The following is a 22,061-nucleotide window of genomic DNA, read 5'->3' on the forward strand; positions in this document are numbered from 1 at the left end:
GTGGCCACATGTTTTTAATAAGATATTTTGTCAAGTATATAAACATATTGGGGGGGGGGAGGAACGATAAAATGTGGCTTGGTAAAACAATGAATAGTTTTGATGTTTTTTCAGAGTGCAAAGCCAATAAAGATACTCTTACTTACATCAGTGACTGTAAACCACTTTAATTGCTACAGGCTGTTTAAAATGGCTTTTGTTTTTTTCTACTAGTAGAAATGAGTTCTTCTTAGGTTAAGTTAATCTTGTGTTTCCCCTGAGTTTTTCTGAGGGGCAAAGTCTTCTAAATGAGCAATACCGAAAGAGGGTAGATACTGTAAAATTAAGTCAGCCATGGATGCTGACCTCCTATAGCTCAGTTCCATTTACTTTTCAAAATATGGTTGTGAAATGTAAATCGATTGCACTCTCTGATTAACTCTGGAAAGAGCTATAAGTGCCTTGTTTGGTTTGTGGCTTATTACAGGGTTTTTCCACAAATAAGATTACACATAAAAATTCTTTTTAAAGTTTATATTAAAGAAGATACATTTTTATTAAATTACAGAGCTTCCAAAATGAGGATCTAGATAGGACGTATGTATAAAAACATTTTGAACCTTTCAAAGCACCTTTTAGTTTGTGTGAAGTTCTTCTTCTAACACCAAGGTGTCTGTTGCAGCCCAGAGCAAGGTTGCTGCTACCCAGGACAGCACTAATTTGCGATGTATTTTCTGTGGTAAGCAACATTACGTTTACATTACTTTTTCAAGCTGTGGTACATACTACTTGCACATTTCCATAACTTTTGTTTCTGTAGGCCATAGTCTGGCTTGTGGTATTCGGGGTATCCAGCAAGCTACGTTTTATGTTGTGCTATCTGTTGTGGTTCATGTAGGTGATTCGGTCAGCTTTTGAATTGACTTCTTAGTGAGGGTGTAGTTAGGATGAGGGTCTTAGAATGAATTCTTCTGCAGTTCTTGCAACACGAACGAGAGGGGTTTTTGTTTGTTCGTTTTTGTTTTCAACTATTTTGTTTGAAGCAGTCTTTTAATTTATAATTTAAGGGACAGAATTACATCTACCTTAGTATGTTTTGAGGAATGTGAATGTGTCTTATCTGAAGGGAGCTTTTGCTCCACTTGAGTGAAGTTGTTAGGTGCACAGGTCGTGAGGCGGATGGCAGCCGTTGCTGCTTCCCCGGCTTGGCTTCTCAGTGACTGCCTTCTTTCTGCAGTAGGTGAGGAGTGAGCTTGGGCTTACAGAGTGCTCTTGCACTCCTGTGCACACGCGCGCACACGGATGTGTTGTTCGCATGCATGAGCCGGAGACGTCCCTTAGCTGCCCTGAGTCACAGTCAGACAGGTGCATGCTCGTGCCCTTACACAGGGATAGAGCAGTGTGCGCGCGCACACGCACACACGCGTACACACACACACAACACACGCACACCTTCCTCTGAATTGTTTTTATCCTTATTTGATTCTAAAACCTTCTGTTTTGAAAAACCAAGTTCAAAAAATGACTTGTAATTGTTAGAACTTTTTTTTTGGATATATATATATATATATATATATATATATATATATATATATATATATTTCTTACTCCTGTTTACCTTGACTGGCCCGATTAGTCTATGAGAGAGAAAATTATAAAGTAATAATACTGCTAAAATTTTATATAAACAGTTCAGCTGTGTATATGTACTTTATCCATGTGACTTAGTTTTTGATGTGATTCTTCAGTATTTCTGATATTGTTTCTTTACCTAATTCTCTTTAGAATTATTTAAAAATTTATGTACTGCTGGTTTAGGCAAAGAAGCATGTGTTATAAATTTCCAAAAATGAAAACTCTGATGTATTTCTTAATCACCTAAAGTTCCATTTTCGGCTTGTTCTGGGCGACAGGGTCCCATCAGTGAGCCTGTGCTGCTGGTCTTCATAACTCCCTGCTCCCTAGGGTTTAATCAGTGACTCTTAGCGATGCTTCTCGGCCTCCTCCTGGGGGCTCTTCTAGGCCACCTTTTGAACTAGCCATGAGTTATTACTCGTATTGGTGTTACTTGGACTTTTTTTAGTTCATTCTGAAAACCTACTTGATGTTCTGTACTTTGCTATTTACTGTGTTGAGTTCCACATGCAGAATAATAGATACAGTTTACCCAGTTGCAGAGAGGATTGATTTGCCCTTAATAAAGTTGAATTTTTAAGTTGTAAAATAACGTGTTAAAAAGCAGATTTTCCCCATTATTACCTTTAATTGATTTAACTGTGTACAGTGATATAATTACCACATTGCTAAGTTTACACTTGATTGTATTGTGTATAATAACACCTCTTGGTCTTTTAGTCCTGTGTTTTTAAGCAGTCTGTGGCTAAGTGTGAAACCAGATTTGTGAAAATTAAAATGTGACAGCAGGTGCAATGTGCTTTAGCCAAAACTCAGTATTAAGTCAAGACTGAAATGCCATTCATTCCTGGATTCGAGAGACACTCTCTTCTGCTTTCCATCATTTATAGAGAACCTATCAGTGACATGGACATATTTTCTTTATTAGAAACTAAGTCACATCTCTGCTATATGAATTCTAGCCAGGACAGATTAATATCAGTCCTTGTCTCCGGCTCTGGTAATAAAACAGAGAGAGTAACCCTCAACGTTAGCTGCTGTCTTCATGACACCACCGTAGGGACGAGGCAGGCTCATGTGTTTCTTTTTTCCCCAAAGAGAACTGTCAGCCACCACATGATGCTCATAGCAATGCTGTCATTTGCCCACCGGATAGGAAAGTGCCTTTTTTTGGATTCTGTGAGAAGACAGATACTCTTTTAGGAATATGACCGACATGAGGTAATAGTTACAGTGCAGAAAACACAACAGCTGCCGGCAGCCTCGACTGCTCTTAGTTGCTGCTTCATGTCATGAGCCTCATGTTGGTGTGATCGACCCCTTGAATGACCCCACAGAGTGACCAGAAGGAAACATGAAACTGTGTCCCGGGAGTTCTTAAGTGACCCCGAACTCTTCTATTCAGTGCTTATGGTGTATTTACATTATGTTGAAATGCACATGAATTTCAGTGTGCTCATTATCGTGACTTACGGTACTGATGGAGGAGAAACAGGACAGCCAGACTAAATACAGGTACACTAAATACAGACCCCAGGGGAAGGCCCCTCCTCTCCGGCCCACCACGGAGGGGGTGTCTGTGGAAAGACAAGCTGCCCGGTACCACAAAGAACCATGTAGGAAACACTCGTTAAGAGCTTTTCTGGGATCAGAATTCCCCTCATTTTAAAAGGATCTTCCTTAAGTTTTCCTCTTTTAGCTGCATTAATAAACTGTGGTAGATTAATTTTTTAATGATATCACCCAGAGAATACTTCCCACATTTTTAAAACCTTTTAAAACAAGTTTGTTAAAAAATCCAAAACAGTTTCTGTTTAAAAGATAATTTCTTCTCAAACTTTTTTTAAGTCAAACTTGTTAGTTTTTTTTTTAATCTGTTTAATAAAGTCAGGATTGAGTTGAAATTTTGACACACTTTTTGTGAACTTATATATTTGAGCTAAAACTTAAATGGGTAGATTTATAATGCGGAATTTCATCTGTCAGTATCGCTGTAGAGGTCACAAATGCTTGTGCTAGATGTAAGCAGTCTGTTAGTGTCCTTCTTTGGGATGGGTGCTGGACAAGTCTCTCCAACCCCGTGGCATCCAGCTGTTTAATTATTGGAGCAGTATGAGCTTTTCACTTAAATAAACATTATTTTAAAAAATAATTAAGCCAGAATGGTCTCAGGAGTTGCCCAGGCTAAATGCTCACATTTAATATTTTTGGATAAATGTAACTTTGGGTATAAAAATACTTCCCCCAAATCGTTTGTATTTTCTCAAGATTACCCTCCACCCCCAATCTTCTGTTTGTCCCTCCTTCTGCCGGAAGAGACAAAGACATCTTTTCCTTCTAAGAGTATAGACGTTAGTGTATGGCTTAATATGACAGTCAATTTTTACATCAGTATGTTCATTTCCAAAAGCAGGAAAGAATTCTGGCCTGTTTACTAGACAAGTTCTACTTTTCATTTATGCAAAAATTTAAGTGCGTGTTTAACATTAATTTAAAAAGCTTTTTGATTTTTTGTTGTTGCTGATGACATAGGATTAATATATTTTAATATTTCCTTTATGTGGTTTTCAAAATAGCAGACTTAGGAAATCTCATGAAATACATCACTGCATCACTGTCTTTTAGAGTACAAATTACATGATTAATCTAGAAATGGGTAAAGAGATGAGAAAAAAAATTCAGTAGGTAAGTTTAGATCCACTTATCTGTATTTCCAAATTTGGGATATGCCAGTACCGTACCAACATTGCCAGGAACCTTATCCTTCTAGCTGCAAGGTTTACTTCCCTAGCACAGCACAGACTTACCAAGAATTTGAATTAGTACACAGAAGCGTTTCTCTTACCTGTTTCTAGTATTAGCGGCCTACACAACACTTTGAAGATCTCTGTTAGGGGCATTTGCTGGCACACTAGATTTACTGTTTACTGGATTCTCTTGTTTACTGGCTTAGATTTCAAGATTGATCTGTTTTAACCCTAGGCTTTGCATATTAGGTCCAGTATTTATTTCTCTCATGACACATTTAATTTTTATATCCAGTGACACTAAAATGTCCCATATCTAGTGGCATTTGTTATAAGATGGTAAAAATGGGTCTGCATTGCACATGGTATGTGGGAATGGATGGTCTTTAGTTTCTTGTGACAGAGCCATGTTGGTTTGGTTGTAGGTTTTTGGTTTTTGGGTGGTTTTTTTTGTTTTTGTTTTTGTTTTAACCCCAAATGAAAAGTTATTAAGATTACCTCTGTTACATTAAAAATTCAGATAAGTAGGTTAATTATATATAGAAGTTTAGCAAATGTTTGTTTTCACTAGTGCTGGAAATGCCTAGCCATTAAATAAAAATGGCAGCTTAAATTGGGCAAATTTGATAAATGCATTAGCATTCTTCATCCTAGTAATAAGGTTCTCATGCTCTCTCTCTCCTGTTTTTCATTTCCAGTGTTCTATTTAGGTGAGTTTTTGAATTCTGATTTTTTCATTTAAGTTCTCCCTTTCCACTTCATGAATAAGTACCCCAAAGAGAATGTCTCATTGTCTTAGAAACGTCCAGCTCAGGTGCCTATTCAGATGCTCATTGAACACTTGTTTTCCTCAAGCTCTTCATATATAAATGTTTATTTTTCCTTTATTGTTGATGTTTTCCATTTGTTTCAAGTAAGCCTTTTGGAGATGATGACGGTATTATGTTGCAGTCTTTCATTTGCTATGTGTTACGTAAAGCTTATATTTTATTTTGCTAAATGAAAAAGAAGATACATTTGTAAATATGTGATGGTTTTATGTTATTCTTCTCGTGATTTTATCTCCTCTGTCCAGCTAACTATAAAGATAATGTTCATCTATAATATTTTCCTCCCTTTTAGGGCCAACATTGCCTAGACAAAATTCTCAACTACCTGCCCAAGTTCAAAATGGCCCATCACAAGACGAATTGGAAATTCAAAGAAGGTAAATTTTTTATAAGTTGTTATTTGCAGTTTGTCTTTCTACTGCAGAAGCCCTGTGAGCATCCTAATATCAAAAGTGGATTATGTCTTGTGAGCCATTTAAAAGTCACTTAGCAGCATACAAAGTGACTTTCACTTCAAGGAGTCTTATTTTTATAGCAGTTATAAATTGATCTATGGTCATTATGGCTTTCACATAACTAATTTAACTAGAAAGTTGAAGTCGTGTTGGCTGTTCATAGAAGTCATTGATCTTGAGGTATTACCATAGTGCTTAGTAATGGAATACAGACTCATTCTGTTTATGATTAAATTGCTGGTTAGGTGAGGTCAATAATATTATCTTGTTGCTTCAGTGCAGTTTATAAAGAAATACATTGGAAATTCAAATACAGCCTCATTTAGGTATAGTTGTTTCTGAATTAGTGAAGTCTCTGAACTATAAGCTACCAAATTCATAACAAAATAGTTATATAAAATTCAGGTACGTACAGTAACAAAAATTGAGTTAGTTAATCCAGGTGTCCCATTTTAAACAAATGAAAACTTTTTGGAGATGTTGATGTTGCTTTTTACCACTAGTAGGTCACCTGTTTTATTTTAGCTGATAACCACCACATAGATGGATTCTTCCATTTGACAAGCATTTGCTCCATGGCAAGCCAGCATTTCTTCTTGTGACCTTGGATTTGGATCTCACATTTGAAACACTCTTCAGATTCTCCATGTTGTTTTGAAATGTGTGTCACGTTCCCCTGACAGACAGAAGGATCTCTACTGTGTTCTGTGTTGGCTGCTTTGGGGCTATAACTGCTTAGCTCTTGGGAAAGGCCCTCCCGAAATGAATTTTGTTTTTGTCACAGCCTTTTATATTCAGTTCAATCGCTCCAGAAATAGCCCCCAAATTTGATGAAAATCTATAACAGATACAAATAAAATTAAGTTTTTGTAGAAATAAGGAGAGTTTAAAAGATAGAATTTTGGTTCTATATTGAGTGTTTTAAACACACCAGAACAATTCCAAGAGTTAGAAATTGTAATGATTCTGTTGCCCCCCCTACACACACACACACACACACACACACAGAAAAGTAATTAATAAAAAATGATCATGGGGCGCCTGGGTGGCTCAATCCATTGAGCATCTGAGTCTTGGTTTCAGCCCAGGTCATGATCTCTGGATTTGTGAGATCAAGTCCCAGGTCAAGCTCTGCACTTGGGGAGTCTACTTCGCCTCTGCCCCTCCCTCCACTTGCATTCTCTCTCTTTCTCCATCTCTCAAATGAATGGATAAATCTTTAAAAAAAAAATGATCATAGTATTATTGGGCATAGCATTTGTAGAAAGCTAGGAAGAACCAAGAGAGAACCCAAACATAACAGATAATTTCTGGCATCATGGCATGGCAAGCAGGTGGCCCCTGGGACAGTTGCTGGCTGAGGACAATACAGAATAGAAATTGGAGCCAGCGGAGGGTGTCGCTGGCTTGTTAAGGGTCTCTGATGGGTGCTCCACTGCGCGGAGGTTGTGTGCAACTTGCAACTTGCAGTTTTAGTGGAAATGAGTATTGAGTGAATTTTTACTAAATGCTGTGAAAATGCTGTGCCCGTATCTAATTTGGTTTTGCCAGTGCTGGCAGGCCCTGCAGCCCACCCTGGACTTGAGGCTTGTCTGCTTGTATGTAGGAAGGTACCACAGGGCTTGGAAATTGGATGTTGTTTATATTACTTACTTAGTTCAAGACTTGAATTCAGTTGTTTTAAAGAGTGAAATCCAAAATTCTGAAAAATGGGTGTAAATTTTAAAATTATTTTCTGTCCATAGCAACACACAGAGGCTTCTTTCATTTTTAAAAATTTTTTATGTTTAAAATTTTTTTAAAGATTTATTTTTAAGTCCTCTCTATACCCAATGTGGGGCTCGAGCTCACGACCCCGAGATCAAGAGTCACACGCTGCACCGACTGAGCCAGCCGGGCGCCCCTCTTCTTTGTTTTAGGGAAACCTATCGGAGACCACTGTCTTTGTCAGTGTTAATTTTTAGCTCTGTCCCTTCCCTTCTCTCTCTCCCACCCATTTCCCTTTTTATCTGGTGAAATCTGTTTTGTGTCTGCTCAAATCTCCTGGAAGTGCTGCTTCCAGCATTGACTTGTTTCTAGTTGAGATTTCTTCTCCTCATGCACATCTGCCTCTTTGCCTTTCTTCCTTTTGATCCTGCAGAGGCTCTTCCTTGCCACCCCCTGTCCCTCGAGCCCCTTCGGCTTCTTGCATGAGCATGTGCATGAGCTGTCCTTTTTCTCCCTCTGTACACGATCTACCTTGACAGACGTGATTGGGTATCATGTTGTAGCTTCCTCTTAACTGTCTTTTGCTGGTGGCTTCCACATGGACAGCTATGACTCTGCACCTGAGATCAGTGAGATATTTCCCACGAAATGGAGCAGTGTCATGGGTCCTTTTGAGAATTGGGTGACAGCAATGGACACGTGCCCTCTTTCCCCCAGTCCCCACCCTTCTGATATGCATGTAGATGTGCATTTATATGTGTCATTTCAGAGGGTCATGGACCCTCTCGGTTCCAACAGTTGATCAGCGGTGAGAATTCCTGCCGTGGAGCTCACGCATTTGGGTGCGCGCACTAATACCGCAGTGTCAACCTTCATGATGTCATTCTTCATGTGCATGCTTTCTTCTCTTTAGTATTTCTCCCAGACTTTCTGTGCGGGAGGCCTGTAATGCTCTTCCTTCACCGTCCCTGTCCCAGTGCACCCTGTGACTTCTTTCTCTAACAGCTTGTTGGATCTACTCTTCTGACACTTGTGACTAATAGCTTCTCTGGTATATGTTCTCTCTGTACCGCTACTGTTTTCTAGTGGGTTTTCCAGTCTTTAACCGAGACCCCTTTCAGCTGTTCCCACATTATTACTGTCAGATCAGTTCTTCTTAAAGTCATTTGCACGTGGTAGACCCCCATATGGCACCGGAGAGCATAAGATGGGAAGGGTCACCTGCACGCAGCTGTGCCCTTCCCTTCTTATTAATCTCCAGAATGAATCACGCCTAACCATTTCTACGTTTAGTACTTCTGATGGCTTCTTCAATAGCATGAAGATAATAGGATTCTGTTCCTAGTTCTTGATGGTCACGTGATGGCTGGGGGCTGCTGACCCCCCCCCCCCCCCCCCCCCGCCCACTAGGAAGTATGATTTGTCCACCTGCCTGGATGGCTTCCAGTAGCTGTTGTTTTAGTCCTGCTGCTGGTTTCTCTTTCAGATTGAACCTGCGTCTTCCCTTGAGTGGTCTCTGTGCTCCTCGCTCTGTGACACCCCGTCCCTGCGCTTCCATCCCACCCCCAGGTTTTCTCGCTTCACAGTTTAGACATTTGCCGTCTTTCGACATCTGTTGTTAGCTCTGTCCTTATGTTGCAGGTGATCTTTCCCCCACCCCTTCTGGAATCCTTTAAACCTGTCAACCACAGTAATCTGGGTTTTCAGGAATAGGTCACTAGCTAAAGTTTTTGGGTTTTGTGGTTTCTTTTTCCTGCATTTTTTTTCTTTAGCTCAGTACTTAATGGACCTTTTCCATTTGAAGACTTAACAGCCATTTAAACATTTCTTCTCTGTGTTTTCTCTGTTCTCTTTTTTGGGAACTCCTACTAGTCGAATGCTGGCCCTTCTAGATTATTTCCTCATGATACTTCTCTTTTCTCATTTTTTGCTGCTTGTTTTGTTTTTTATTCTTGGGGATATTTTTAACGATATATTCTAGACCAGCACTTTCTAGTAGAAATACAATATGGGCCATGTATGTAATTAAAATTTTTCTAGTGACCATATTAGCAAAAGCAAAAGAGAAACAGGTGAAATTAATTTTAATGATATATTCTATTTAACCCAGTCTATCTGAAGTATTATCATGTCAACATGAAATATGTATAAAAATTGCTAAGGTGTTTTTCATTCTATTTTTCATACCAAGTCTTCACAATTTGGTGTGTGTTTTACACTTACCGCACATTTCTGTCTAGACAGGCCACATTCCAAATGCTCAGGAGCCACATGCACGGCTCACAGCCACCCAACGGGGACAACACAGTAGTAGATCGTCTATTGAAAGATGAATCTAGTTTTTTCTATTTTGTAATTATTCCCTTTTTAACAGCCTGTTCCAAATTCATGATTCTATCTTAATTCTCTCCTATTTCTCTTCCTTTGCCTGAATCTTCTCCTTCCTGTAGAGCTGAATTGTTTGTTTTACTGGTTTTATTCAAATATCTGGTCCTCTTTAGTGGTCCATTTATTTCTAAACAGATGAGATTGATTGGCATCAGTCCTTGGCTTGGCTTTCCTCTTGCATCATGGAAGCAAGATCTCTGCTGGGCATGTTCCTCCCTGACCAGGAGGGCCGCCTGGAGGTCTATGGAAGTGGGTGGAGCATGTAGGCTGGCGGGCTCTCCTTTAGGGTACAGTTGTGGGGAACCCACAAATGCTGAGCTACTCCTAGTTCCACCAGAAGCCCTGACTCACCCAAGGCAGCATGTTGAGTTTGTTTCAAAAACAGTCTTCAGTGGGAAGTGCCATCCCATCCATTGAGCTAAGGCTGGGGAGGAGAGGGCTGGCAGATGCCACTCTTCTTCAGACAGGGGTACGAGTTTATTAATCAGTCTGATCTGATGGCCATGCCACCCTCTCCTGTCCTCTGTGTCTGCTGGCCTCATGGGAGGTCTCTCCCAGGTTTCTCTTGTTGTGTGCACTTCAGCTACTCTCAGTATGTGTTCTAGTTGTGGTTGCCTTTGCTCTGCAGCACGGCGAGGAGGTTCCAGGCACTGTTCCCCGTGCTTAGGACACACCAGGATGGGGTGGGGGGGACCTAAACAGCCTTACCCCATCCGATGGTAAATGGTAGACATGACAGAAGATGACTGGTGCTCTGGGAGGAGGCCCAGCTGAGTGGAGGGGAGTGTGTGTGGCGGAGGGGCAAGGGGAGACTGGTTATAATAGGCTGGTCAGGATGGGTCTTACCGAGACACAAGGAAGGAGCTAGCCAAGCAGATGTCTGGGTGAAGTGCTTTGCATGCAGAGGGAGCAGCCAGTGCAAAGACCTTGGGGCAGGATTGTGCGTGTGTGTGCACGCGCACCTGTGTATGAGGACAGATGAGGCCACGGCGGCCTGGGCAGAGAGAGCAAAAACAGAAAGGAGAGTGCTCAGTGAGTTTGAAGCTAATGGAGAGTGCAGCACCTATTATGCAGCACCTGCCCAATGATTGCAGAGAAGGCAGTTTTTGTTCTGAGAGAAAGAGGGACCATTGAATTTTTTTTTCAAGAATTTATTTATTTTAGGGGCGCCTGGGTGGCTCAGTTGTTAAGCATCTGCCTTCGGCTCAGTCATGATCCCGGGGTCCTGGGATGGAGCCCCGCATCGGGCTCCTCGCTCCGCGGGAAGCCTGCTTCTCCCTCTCCCACTCCCCCCTGCTTGTGTTACCTCTCTCTCTCTCTCTGTCTATCAGATAAATAAATAAAATATTATAAAAAAAAGAATTTATTTATTTTAGAGAGAGAGGGGAAGAGAGAATGGGGGGGCAGAGGGAGAGGGAGAATCTCAAGCAGGCTCTCTGCAGAGCGTGGACATGGGGCTCAATCCCAGGATCCTGAGATCATGACCTGAGTCTAATTCAAGAGTCAGACACTCAACTGACTGAGCCACCCAGGCGCCCCTGAATGGCCTTGATAGAAATGATTTGGCTTACCATACTAACATCCGTGTGGCTGCTCTGTTGAGACTAGCCCGTGGAGAAGCACAGATGGAGGCGGGCCCGGGGCGGTGAGCGCAGCCCAGTGGGGAAACCAGGGAGGCTGTTAACAGAAACTAGGCAGGATGTAATGGTGGCTTCCGCCAAGTCACAGAGATGGTGAGAAGGCAGATTCTGGCACTTTCTGGGGTGTGTGTGTGCGGTACAAGAGAAGGGGAGTCGTGGCTTTTCACCTAAGTGAATGGGAAGGATGGAGTTGTGCTTAACCGAGATGCGGAAGACTGTGTGAGTGGAACAAGTTTCCTTGGGACGTACCAGAGGTGAACTTTGAGAATGTGAGAGGGAGATGTTCATTGGACATCCATGTAAAGATGTTGAATGGGCACTTGGATATACTTGTCTACGGAAACTGAGGAAAGAGGTCTAGACTTAACTCCTCTCTGCCGTTTCTGCTTTCCAGACCTTGATGGTAGAGTTGGTCTGCTGACGACCCCTCAGTGTTCTACTTTGTCATGAGTTTGTTTATGCACAGTTAAGACTTTCTGGAATTCCAATAGAATCTTGGAGTGGGGGGAGACTTGAATACGAGTTCAGACAGTCCTGCCGCGTCACTTCGCCCTCAGCGCTCCTGAGGGCTGGCCCTGCTCACGTCTGAGGACCCCCTGCGCACCCCCTGCGCATCTGTCTCCTCTCTCCAGGCTGCCTCTCAATACACCACCCTCGGCTTTTCCTCTTCTGACTGCCTTGTTGTGGTCTGTAGACTCTTCTCCAGGTGTACCAGGGGCTGCTTTTCTGAACTCCTACAACTTCATCACACATTCCCTTATTTTACATTTTACCATTTATTCAGTTTACAGCTGAGTCTCGCCTCCACAGCGAACATTACAGGCTCCTTGAGAGTAGAGACCTGAATAAAGTTTCTGAGAAAAAGCCAGGAAGTTTCTGGTAATGAATTCATATATCTGTACATGTTAGGTATGGGAGGCAGAAAATATATGAGTTTGTACGGCTTGGGGGACAGTTAAAGAAGGTAATACACGCCATTTTCATGCTGCTCAGGCTTTTCTATCTGTGCTGTTTGGGAGACGCTAGGAGGCTTCCCTGAGGAGATGTGCTCGGAGCCGTGCCTTGAAGAGGAAGGGCAGTAGGAATTTTGGTCCTCGGAGGGAGAAACATTCCAGGCAGAAAGAGCAGATGTGTAAGGGCACAGGGTACAGACAGCCCTGTGACACGGGACAAACAGTCAGATGAGTAGGTTGGATCCAGCTTGTAAAGTGCTTTTTCCCTGAATTTGTCGTATAATAAAAAGGCACCTTTTTAACATGTTAGTATTCTCAAATTATGAGAAAGGTAAATGCCATTCTCCTTTGGCCTACCTCCCGTAGGATCTGTTTTTGCCCCTGGTGAAACCCTACTTGGAAGAAGACCCTTTGGAGTATGTTTTTATTTTTTTTTTAATTAATTTTTTTTTAAGATTTTATTTATTTATTTGACAGAGAGTGAGCAAAAGTAGGCAGAGTGGCAGAGGGAGAGGGAGAAACAGACTCCCTGCGGAGCAGGGAGCCCAATGTGGGGCTCGATCCCAGTACCCTGGGATCACGACCTGAGCTGAAGGCAGACACTTCACCCGCTGAGCCCCCAGGCGCCCCTGGAGTATGTTTTTATACAGACGCTTGGCACTGGCCTTTGTCTCTGCAGCAGGGCGTGGCTGGGCCGCGGTCTGCAGCCAGGGACACACGGTGACAGCCGGGTATGCAGCACAGTCTGCTCAGAAGTTGGGTGTTCACTAGATTCTATTTCCAAAATTTTTTCATGTTATTTATACAGAAATAAATTTTCTTGTGTTTGATTTTATTTTCAGAGGCACATTACAGTACCCTCGGCCAGCTTTTATTTTGTGACCTTATTAACTTTGGCTCCCTAATTGGCTCTTTTCTACACCATTACTGAAAAGGGTAATGAAAATGAAGATTCATTTGCATCATAATACTCACCTGTAAGACTTGGGTAGTTCTATTTTTAGTATAAGGTTCATGTTATAATAAATGATATATTTCTGTTACTGCTTTTAGGTAAGCTGTTAGGAGTATTATGAGTTGATTTTTGAAGACGGGCACGTGGTTTGTACTTGGTGATCAAATAGAAGGTGATGGGTAGGGAGAGAATGTTAGGAAAAATGTGCTCCTCAGGCATGTATGTGTTGGGTATGTATAACAAATTTGATAGGATTTTTGCTCAAAACCATAAATTATTAATGGATTATTTTAATTAATAGCTAAGAATTCTTATTCTTTAAGTTGTTTTTTGTGGCTTCTGAAATAGTTCCCAAAAGGAAATTAATTACTAAAGAAACGTTTAAACAACATATTTAGAATCTGGTTTGTTTAGGAAGGTCAACTGCACTTTGAAGAACATCGGTCATATAATGTGACAGATAAAAAATGGCCATCCACTTTCTAATTTCCAAAATTGTATTGATGAGGGATGTTATGGATTGAATTGTGTCCCCCAAGAAAGATATGTCCTAATCCCCCGTATCTCAAAATGTGACCCTGTATGGAAATAGATTTGTTTATTGAGATGAGGTCATACTGAAGTGGGGTGGGGCCTCTTAATCCAGTATGACTGATGTCCTTAGAAGAGGAGGATACAGAAGCAAGATGGCCCTGTGAAGACAGACACTGACACAGGGAGAAAATCATAGGTTGGAGGCAGAGACTCTAGTGATGTATCTGCAAGCCAAGCAACACCAAGAATTATCAGCCGTTGCCGGAAGTTGGAGAGTGGAGTGGAGCAGGCTCTACCTGGAGAGGCTTTACAGTTCTGATGGAGAGTTTGGGGTGAAGCAGGGATAGTGTAAAGAAGAAGAATCAAATGGAAAAAAAAAAATAGTAATTTTTTTTTTTAATAGTAATTTTTAACACCTGAGCAAGAAGAATTGCTCTGAAAAGTAAATGTGATCAGCCATGAGTAAGTGAATGTTGATGTATCCAAAGTGGTGGTGTGGTTTGGTTGGAAGAATGAGGGAGAGGTTCTGTGAGTCAAAGGGTTAGGAACTGTCTCCTTTGTGCGGTAGGACGTCAGCAGATAACGTGTCAGTCTGGGGGACTAAGAAGGAGCCGCTCGGAACAAATCACTGTCAGTACCAGATTGAAAGTAGTTGCTTCTGGAGAGCGAAATCAGGAGCGGGAAGGGTCTCTTCCCAGGGAAGGGATTCCTGTTTTGTTACAAGCTTTGTTGTCCTACTGTGTGTTTATTTTATACCTTTCATTATTTTACTTTAATGAGGGTGAGTTCGAGTTGAAGAAACGAATGTTGCCTTTGGATGTTAATCAGTCCCGTACCTTTCCTGTTGTCACATGATGGTAGTATAGCTTAGTTTTCTACTCATTTTTGTTTCATTTGTTAATATCAGTTTTTGGTGTCCACTCATATTATTAATATTTGGCTTCTTTGACAGTGATGAAAAACATATTTAAGAAACGTGAGTCAGTCCTGTGTTTAGTCTCAACATAGAGCTCAGTTTACTTAATGTTTATAAATAGTTAGCAGATCAGCACCACTACCTGAAAGTTATAAAAAGGGACTGGTCGTCCCAGCACCCAAGCAGCAGGGCAGCAATGAGGGTTTATAGTCCCCCAGTCGGCCTTCACAGGCAGGATGGACCAAGAGTCGACCACCTCCTCCTGTAAGTACTGGCCCCGTAAGGTTACATCTTGATTGTCTTATTTCGTTTTGTCCCCTTTTGTTTGTTTGCTAATAGAGAAGTGAGGTACCCACATGATGTGATCAGAAAGTATTCATGTAATTTTTTTTTTCTGACAAATGTCAGGAACATTGTAGTGTTACTAAGTGTTATCAACTCAGATCATTTTCCAAGTCTGCTCTCCTATACTTCATTGAGTCAAAATTTAAATCATTCTTGACCTACCTAACACTCTCCCGCATAGGTAAAGGTGAATGAAATGTATTTTTAAACTTTAATTATATTTTGCTTGCTTTAAAAACAAGAAGTCTTTGTGTCAACATAAACTAAATCTATGTCCGAGTGTATTTAAGAAAAAGCTATTAACCTCATCGTTGGCTAGTGCTTTGGGCATCTCTGCATTTGGGGATAGCTCTTTCGAGGAAATAGGTATTTTGGTGGTAGGAGGAACTATTTCTGATGTTTTTTAAATGCTCTTGGTGGCTATAATGGTCGTTTGCACTCTAATTGTCTTTGAAAAAATGTGTATTTTCTCAAACTTTCAGGTTAATGTAAAATCATATCCTAGCTTAAAAGTTAGTCTGGCAGAATTTTTGCATAGTTCAGAATTCAAGCCCTTGTATTTTGAAAAAGTCTTCAAATGGTTCTAACAGTGAGTAAGAACAGTTGTAGACAAAGCTCTGGGAAGAAGAGTCATGTGCGTTTCCTGTCTGTGAGTCGGCAGTGATATTTCTAAGAAAAGCAGGGTTTACAAACTTGGAAACTGTCCCCTGAAAAGATAATACAGATGTCCTGCTTTAGAGATCAAAACATAAATGTCAGGTTTATATATTGTCCAATTTAGGTGGCAATTATTCATGCTACTAAAGATCTGTAAGCCTGAGATTTTCTTTTTGACACACTACTTTGGGAAATATATTTAGATATGCATCTTTTCAGTGAGCAGGCTAAAAATTAGCCAGGGACTCTTATCACCTCCTTTTTTCCCCTTCAAATTAAGAAAATAGTCAGCAGAATCTCATGCAGCTGTATGAACTGCCTGCTCCACTCACTGTCTGTGAACTTGGAGAATCTCTCTGGCATCGTACTCCTCTCCTACATCCAGGAGATGTTCTTGATCTTTAAAGACTGAAAACCCTCAAATAAATATTATGTTCTGACATGTGGAATAATATTCCTAAGTCAGGACTCCCTGGCTGTAAATGTCGTTATGCAATAATTCTTTGAGACTTGGCTTTCTGCCTATGGCTTAAGCTTACTTTTTGTGATAAAAGCATTGTGTTGCTTGGAGGAGTGGCCGTCAGCTGGGAGGTAAAAACAACAACAAAGGGGCGCCTGGGTGGCTCAGTCGTTGGGCATCTGCCTTCGGCTCAAGTCATGATCCCAGGGTCCTGGGATCGAGTCCTGCATCGGGCTCCCTGCTCGGCGGGAAGCCTGCTTCTCCCTCTCCCACTCCCCGTGCTTGTGTTCCCTCTCTCACTGTCTCTCTCTGTCAAATAAATAAAATATTAAAAAAAAACAACAACAAAACAGATCAAACCAAAGAACGTCAATATGAAATGCAGTGTGGGGCACCTGGCTGGTTCAATTGGAAGAGCGTGTGACTCTTGATCCTTGGGGTCATGAGCTCAAGCCCCACTTTGGGTGTGGAGATTACTTTAAATAAATAAAGAAAAGAAGAGAAATGCAGTGTAGTCTTAGGATACTATATGGTGTAGCTGTATTAATGATGTAGACTCTGACTGTTGATTACACCAGGAATGCGTACTCTCCTGTGATTGTGCTGGGAGAGGCTCGGGTGTGGTAAGGGGGCCATAGGAGTTACTTGTAGGCAGTACCTGAAGTTAAAAGAAATGTCCGAAAAGAGTTGACAGTAATTAGAAACAGGGGTGGGAAGGTTAGAGCAATGAACTGTTGGTTTTTGTTAATAAGCTTTATGTACCTGTATTATGTTGATAAGAATAAAATGAAAGAGGTGTCATGGAAACAGAAAAAGGCCTAGGAACTTGTATCTTTTCATCCTGGATTTCTTGGTGAGCTGTTATACTCTGAAGCTAAACAGTTTCCCTTAGCTTCTGGACAGAGGTATGTTCTAATTAGAATAGTACGGGTGTATCTTTCCCTCTTGGACCACGTAGATTGCTTCGAGTATCACATTACAGAGTGTGCTCGTATTTTTTGACACATATGGTGTGTTTTAAATGTAAGTCCCAGCCGAGTTCATTTATTAGAGGTCATTACAAAAAGAACCGACTCTTCTCTAATTTATTATTGAGAACATCCTTGTGAATACCCCAAATTTTTGCCTTCACTCCTGAAGCAGTATTGTTACCCCTCAGAAGCTGTGGTAGCTGGTGCTTTGTCTGGTGGCGTTGCCTTAAAACTCTGTAGCCGGTGTCTGACCCAGTGGCTGCTCGCACTGAGCACTGCTCTAGGAACGCACCCCCCCCCCCCCCCGCCCATGCAGGTACCGTTAAGGACGGGGATAGGCCCAGAGAGAGCCTTCCTGCTTTTCTGAGACAAGGGGGATTGGCTCACTTGTCAAGTGGGCTTTTTCCTTTTCATAGTCTGTTTAGGAAACATGAAGGGGAGAGACTTCTGGAGAAATCTTGGTGGCTTCTTGGTGGTGCTGGGAGGGACAAAGCCGGGCATCCACGCTCTGTCACTTAGCTCTGCCTCTGCGGGGACCCAGCAGTTTATTAGCCAATCCAAGGAAAGTCCTCACGTGAAATTCCTGATCGTAGCTCACATTAATTGAGTGTTCTTATGCCCCAGGAACTTTTTAAAGAGCTTTTTGAGGCATTGCTTCATTTAACCTTACCCACAATGCTATGAAATATGTTATGTATAAGATGGGGTGGTTTTTTATTTTGGGGAGAGTTAACTTTTATAGCAAGACTATCGTTTAGGTCCGAGTGGGTACTTGGAGACATTTGCTTTCTCTGTTACTTACATGTATGGAAGTTAAAAGCAAACTGTATGTTTCAGAGCCATATACATTGGGCCTCTTAGGTTTGAATATAATCACAGCGTTGGAAGTCCTAGAGTGAAAGGAGATTTTTAATTTAATTGCATAAATACTGAGACATTCCATACATTCTTAGACAAGGAGATTAAAAGACATGTGTTTTTCTCATTGATCTTCAAATTTAATAAAGCGTTAAATAGGATTGAGAAGGATAGGTCTTGGCAGAAGGGGTAAATTTAACAAAGTGATCCTGAAACTTACCCAGAAGAAGCTAAGTATCTGAGAATCATCTAGAAAAAGTCAAAAAGAAGAGTGATGAGGATAGTTGCACCCTACTAGATATTTATTTCAGATGTCAAAGTATCAAGGTACTGGTGCCATACTAAAGAAACAGATCCACCAACCAAAACGTTCTGTAATATCAGAAACAGTTAACACACATAAAGGTGGCATCCTAAATCAGGGCCATGAGCGACTCTAAATGGTGCTGTGACGTAGCTCACTCAGTACTACACATCCCAAACCCAAGATGAATTTCCTATGAACTAAGGATTTTGTTGTAAAAAACATGTAATGATATAACCTTGTTGTGAGAAGGGGCTAAGAAAGATCGCAGAGGCAGGTCACATAGAGGAATACCAGCACTAGACTTTCTATGTAAGTTACAAGCCAGATCACAACTTCAACAAAGTAAACACATTACGGTTTTAAATGAAACTTTAAAAATCAAAGGCTTCTAAAAAGCCATACTAAAAGTAGAAGTACATTACGACCAGCGTTTGTGACAAAGGGCTCTTACCTCTGATAGAGAAAGGAGCTCGTCAAGTGAGTAGGGAGCATGACCTGTCCGGAGCAAGCCGGTGGGAGAGCGCGTGCGGCGTGTCTCGTGCGGCGTGTCTCACTTGCGCGCTGTCTGGGAGCGGGCTCTCTGCCGCCGGAAAACGGGGATCGCATTCGCTGTTGGAGTGGAGAAGGGGATTCCCGTCTGTTGGGCTGCTGGGGAGCCCAGCCCCGTGCCTGAGCACAGTTTGGAGCCATGTTTCCAGAGCCTCAAGATGCGGTAGCCTTTCTCCCGGCTGGCCTGCCGGTAGGTAGTGATCCTTCAGCTGCCGTAGGGACAGGACGCGAAAGGAAGTGAAGCCGACTGCTGTCGAGCTTCGGCTGTGGCCGGCCACGGTGTTTCCTCGGAGGAGCATGACACAGGGACGTGGCCTTCATTTGTTGTAGCACTTCCCCCGTGAACAGTGCGAGTGGAGTGAGACGCCAGTGTCCTGTGCGGGTGGTGCGGCTGCGGCGCCATCGTGTGTGTCCCGTTTCTCCACTAGCGGATGGGGGTTGCAGGCTCCGGCCACTTTGTATCTGCTTCACGACCGAGGCGCGCGTAGGTTCATCTGAGGGACTGGGTGTTTAGTGGTGAGTGGCCCTTGTCGCACAGTTCTGATTTTTCAGTATTTAAATTTCAGGCAGCTGCAAGAGCAGCAGCGACAGAAGGAGCTGGAGCGCGGGGAGCGCGGGGAGCGCATGGAGCGGGAGCGCCTGGAGCGCGTGGAGCGGGAGCGCGTGGAGCGCGTGGAGCGGGAGCGCCTGGAGCAGGAGCAGCTGGAGCGCGAGCGGGAGCAGCGGGAGCAGCGGGAGCGCGAGCGGCAGGACCGGCTGGAGCGTGAGCGGCTGGAGCGGCTCGACCGCGAGCGGCAGGAGCAGCGGGAGCAGCGCGAGCGGCAGGAGCAGCTGGAGTGGGAGCGCGAGCGCGAGCGCAGGCTGTCGGCCGGTAAGAAGTGTGCGCCTCGCTCTGCCGTGGGGCAGGGGGGGGCTGAGGGCGGGGCTAAAGGGGCCCGGAGGGGCGGGGTGGGGGCAGGCAGGACGGGCGGACAGGGCAAACGGGCAGCACTTGCTACTTTACCAGTTCTTGGTCCTCTCTGTGTGGCACATACTGCTTGGAGACTTAGGAAAGCTCTGTGTGGTCCGGCTTTCTAATTCTTCTGACTTGCTGTAAATTGGCTGTAAAGTGCAAGTGTCTTTTTATGGGAAATGTTTTATATCGGGTGGACTAGGAATGTATGACCCTTCGGAGGTTGCTTAAACTGTCTTGAATCCTGTAGGATTCAAGAAATGTGCTTGACGGCACTCTAGAGTTGTCCGAGGAGGAAAATACCCTCTCTACAACTGACTAGTATTTTATGGATGTCCCAATATTGCAGACTTTTAGTGAAAATTTCCAAGTCTGATGGAATTTATTGAAAGACGTAAGGGTTAAGATAAAACTGAAAGTTTGAGACATACGTTAAAATTGACATTTATTGGAATAGGATTTAAGAATTATTTTTCTATTCCATATGGCCTACATCAAAGGTCTCAGCATGGTTCTCAGTGTGGTCGATTGGTTTGTTGTTTGCAATAATTTGTTTTTAACTGCCTAATTATTTGCTGGGGTGATAGCCAGCAAAACAACACTTATCCACAAATAAGCATTGAATAGGGGGTTCCTAGCCCTTTATAAAACTTTTTACCAGTTTCGCTATTTGTTGTTCTTAAAAGACCAGTAGAACGTATTCTCCTGTTTGTGGTCCTATTCATGTAATTTTAATGTCCTTTTAGTGGGCTAAATAATGAGAATTAAGATACAGTCTTGTTCTTGCAAAGGATAAGCTAAGCCATTTAATTTATCAGTGTGCTTATCAGCGAAAAAACTGAGTTCTTCCTCCTCTGGGTCTCAAAATGCACGAACAAGTTCACACGTTCTCGGGTGAGATCAGTTCTTGCACACGTGCTTAGTTCGTGGGTACTAACTGTGGTCTACATGTGTACATTTTGTCTGAATGCTGGTTTTGTGGCTTTACTAGCTCCCTTTTTCTCTCTCCTTTTTTATCCTGTCCTTGCTGCTCCCCACCTTCTGTGCAGCTCCATCCTCCGACAGCTCCCCGTATAGCGCGCCACTTCCTGAGTATGCCAGTTGCCAGCCTCCTTCGGCACCTCCTCCATCCTATGCTAAAGTCATCTCAGCTCCAGTGTCGGAGGCCACTCCTGACTCTGCTGTAGTGACCGCTTTGCCACCTCCTTCCACACCCCCTACACCACCACTTCGACACTCAGCGACACGTTTTGCTGCATCTGTAGGTTCAGCCTTCCACCCCGTTCTTCCCCATTACGCTACAGTTCCTCGTCCTCTGAACAAAACCTCTCGGCCTCCTTCTCCTGCGAACACACCCTCTTCTCAGCCTCCAGCTACGAAGCCCTGTGCCTGGTCTACTTCCACTGTCGCGTCCCTCCCTCCATCTCCTCCAGTAATGATTAGCAGCCCCCCAGGCAAAGCGACCGGTCCGAGGCCTGTCCTCCCTGTTTGTGTCTCTTCTCCTGTGCCCCCAATGCCTCCGTCACCAGCAGCACCCAATGGGCCGCTTGACTCTGTCCCGTGTCCGGTGTCCCCACCGCCTACCTCAGGGCCAGCAGCGCCGCCGCCTCCACTTCCGCTGCCTTCCCTCGCACCGCGCTCACACTGTGGATCGCAAGCCTCTCCTCCTCCAAGCACCCCTCTTGCCTCAACTCCCTCATCCAAGCCTAGTGTTCTCCCTTCTCCCTCTGCAGCTGCCCCTGCCTCTGCGGAGACTCCTCTAAACTCTGTGCTGGGGGACTCCTCTGCTTCTGAGCCAGGCTTGCAGGCAGCCTCTCAGCCGGCCGAGACTCCAGCCCAACAGGGTAAGGCTTCCGTTGTTGCTACTAACAACGCACCCTGGAAACGTGGTGTGTCCGCGGCGGTCACTGCCTAGAGGCACGGGGAGGGTGGTTCTGGTAGGTGAACAGCCCTGTGTCACTGTGCCCAACTCTGTGTAACCTAAACAAGTCCAAGATGAGAGAGGCTCTTTCCTGGATTAAGTGCAGTCGGAGGATCAAGGTGGGGAGTGTCCGCACTGCTTTGGATTTTCGTGTCTTCCGCGGTATCGTAGCTGGAGGGGTGTTCTGGTATTTGAGGGCCTCCGCAACACGTTCCCTGTAAATCCCACTAGGAAAACGTTACTTGACACATTTCTCTACACGATAAATACATGGCCTGCCTAACTTGTCTTCCTTTACTTTG

At 43.3% G+C, this 22,061-nt stretch overlaps 1 protein-coding gene across 11 annotated transcripts in view; it reads left to right on the forward strand.

Moving 5' to 3' along the window:
- ENAH (ENAH actin regulator) overlaps positions 1-22,061 on the forward strand; it is a 136,753-nt gene that overhangs the window by 96,760 nt on the left and 17,932 nt on the right. For 3 of the 11 annotated variants that reach the window (XM_064594474.1, XM_064594477.1, XM_064594478.1), the window contains exons 4-7: positions 662-718; positions 5,484-5,568; positions 19,453-19,757; positions 20,888-21,682. In XM_064594474.1, coding sequence (XP_064450544.1) covers positions 662-718; positions 5,484-5,568; positions 19,453-19,757; positions 20,888-21,682 — 1,242 coding nt within the window. The remainder of the gene's footprint in view (positions 1-661; positions 719-5,483; positions 5,569-19,452; positions 19,758-20,887; positions 21,683-22,061) is intronic. The other 8 variants (XM_064594479.1, XM_064594481.1, XM_064594476.1 and 5 more) reach the window with 4 other exon arrangements.

This window comes from Mirounga angustirostris, unplaced genomic scaffold (genome assembly GCF_029215605.1).
Source record: "Mirounga angustirostris isolate CCGP_5_RB_7025 unplaced genomic scaffold, mMirAng1.0.hap1 SCAF_6, whole genome shotgun sequence".
Taxonomy (NCBI): Eukaryota; Metazoa; Chordata; class Mammalia; order Carnivora; family Phocidae; genus Mirounga; species Mirounga angustirostris.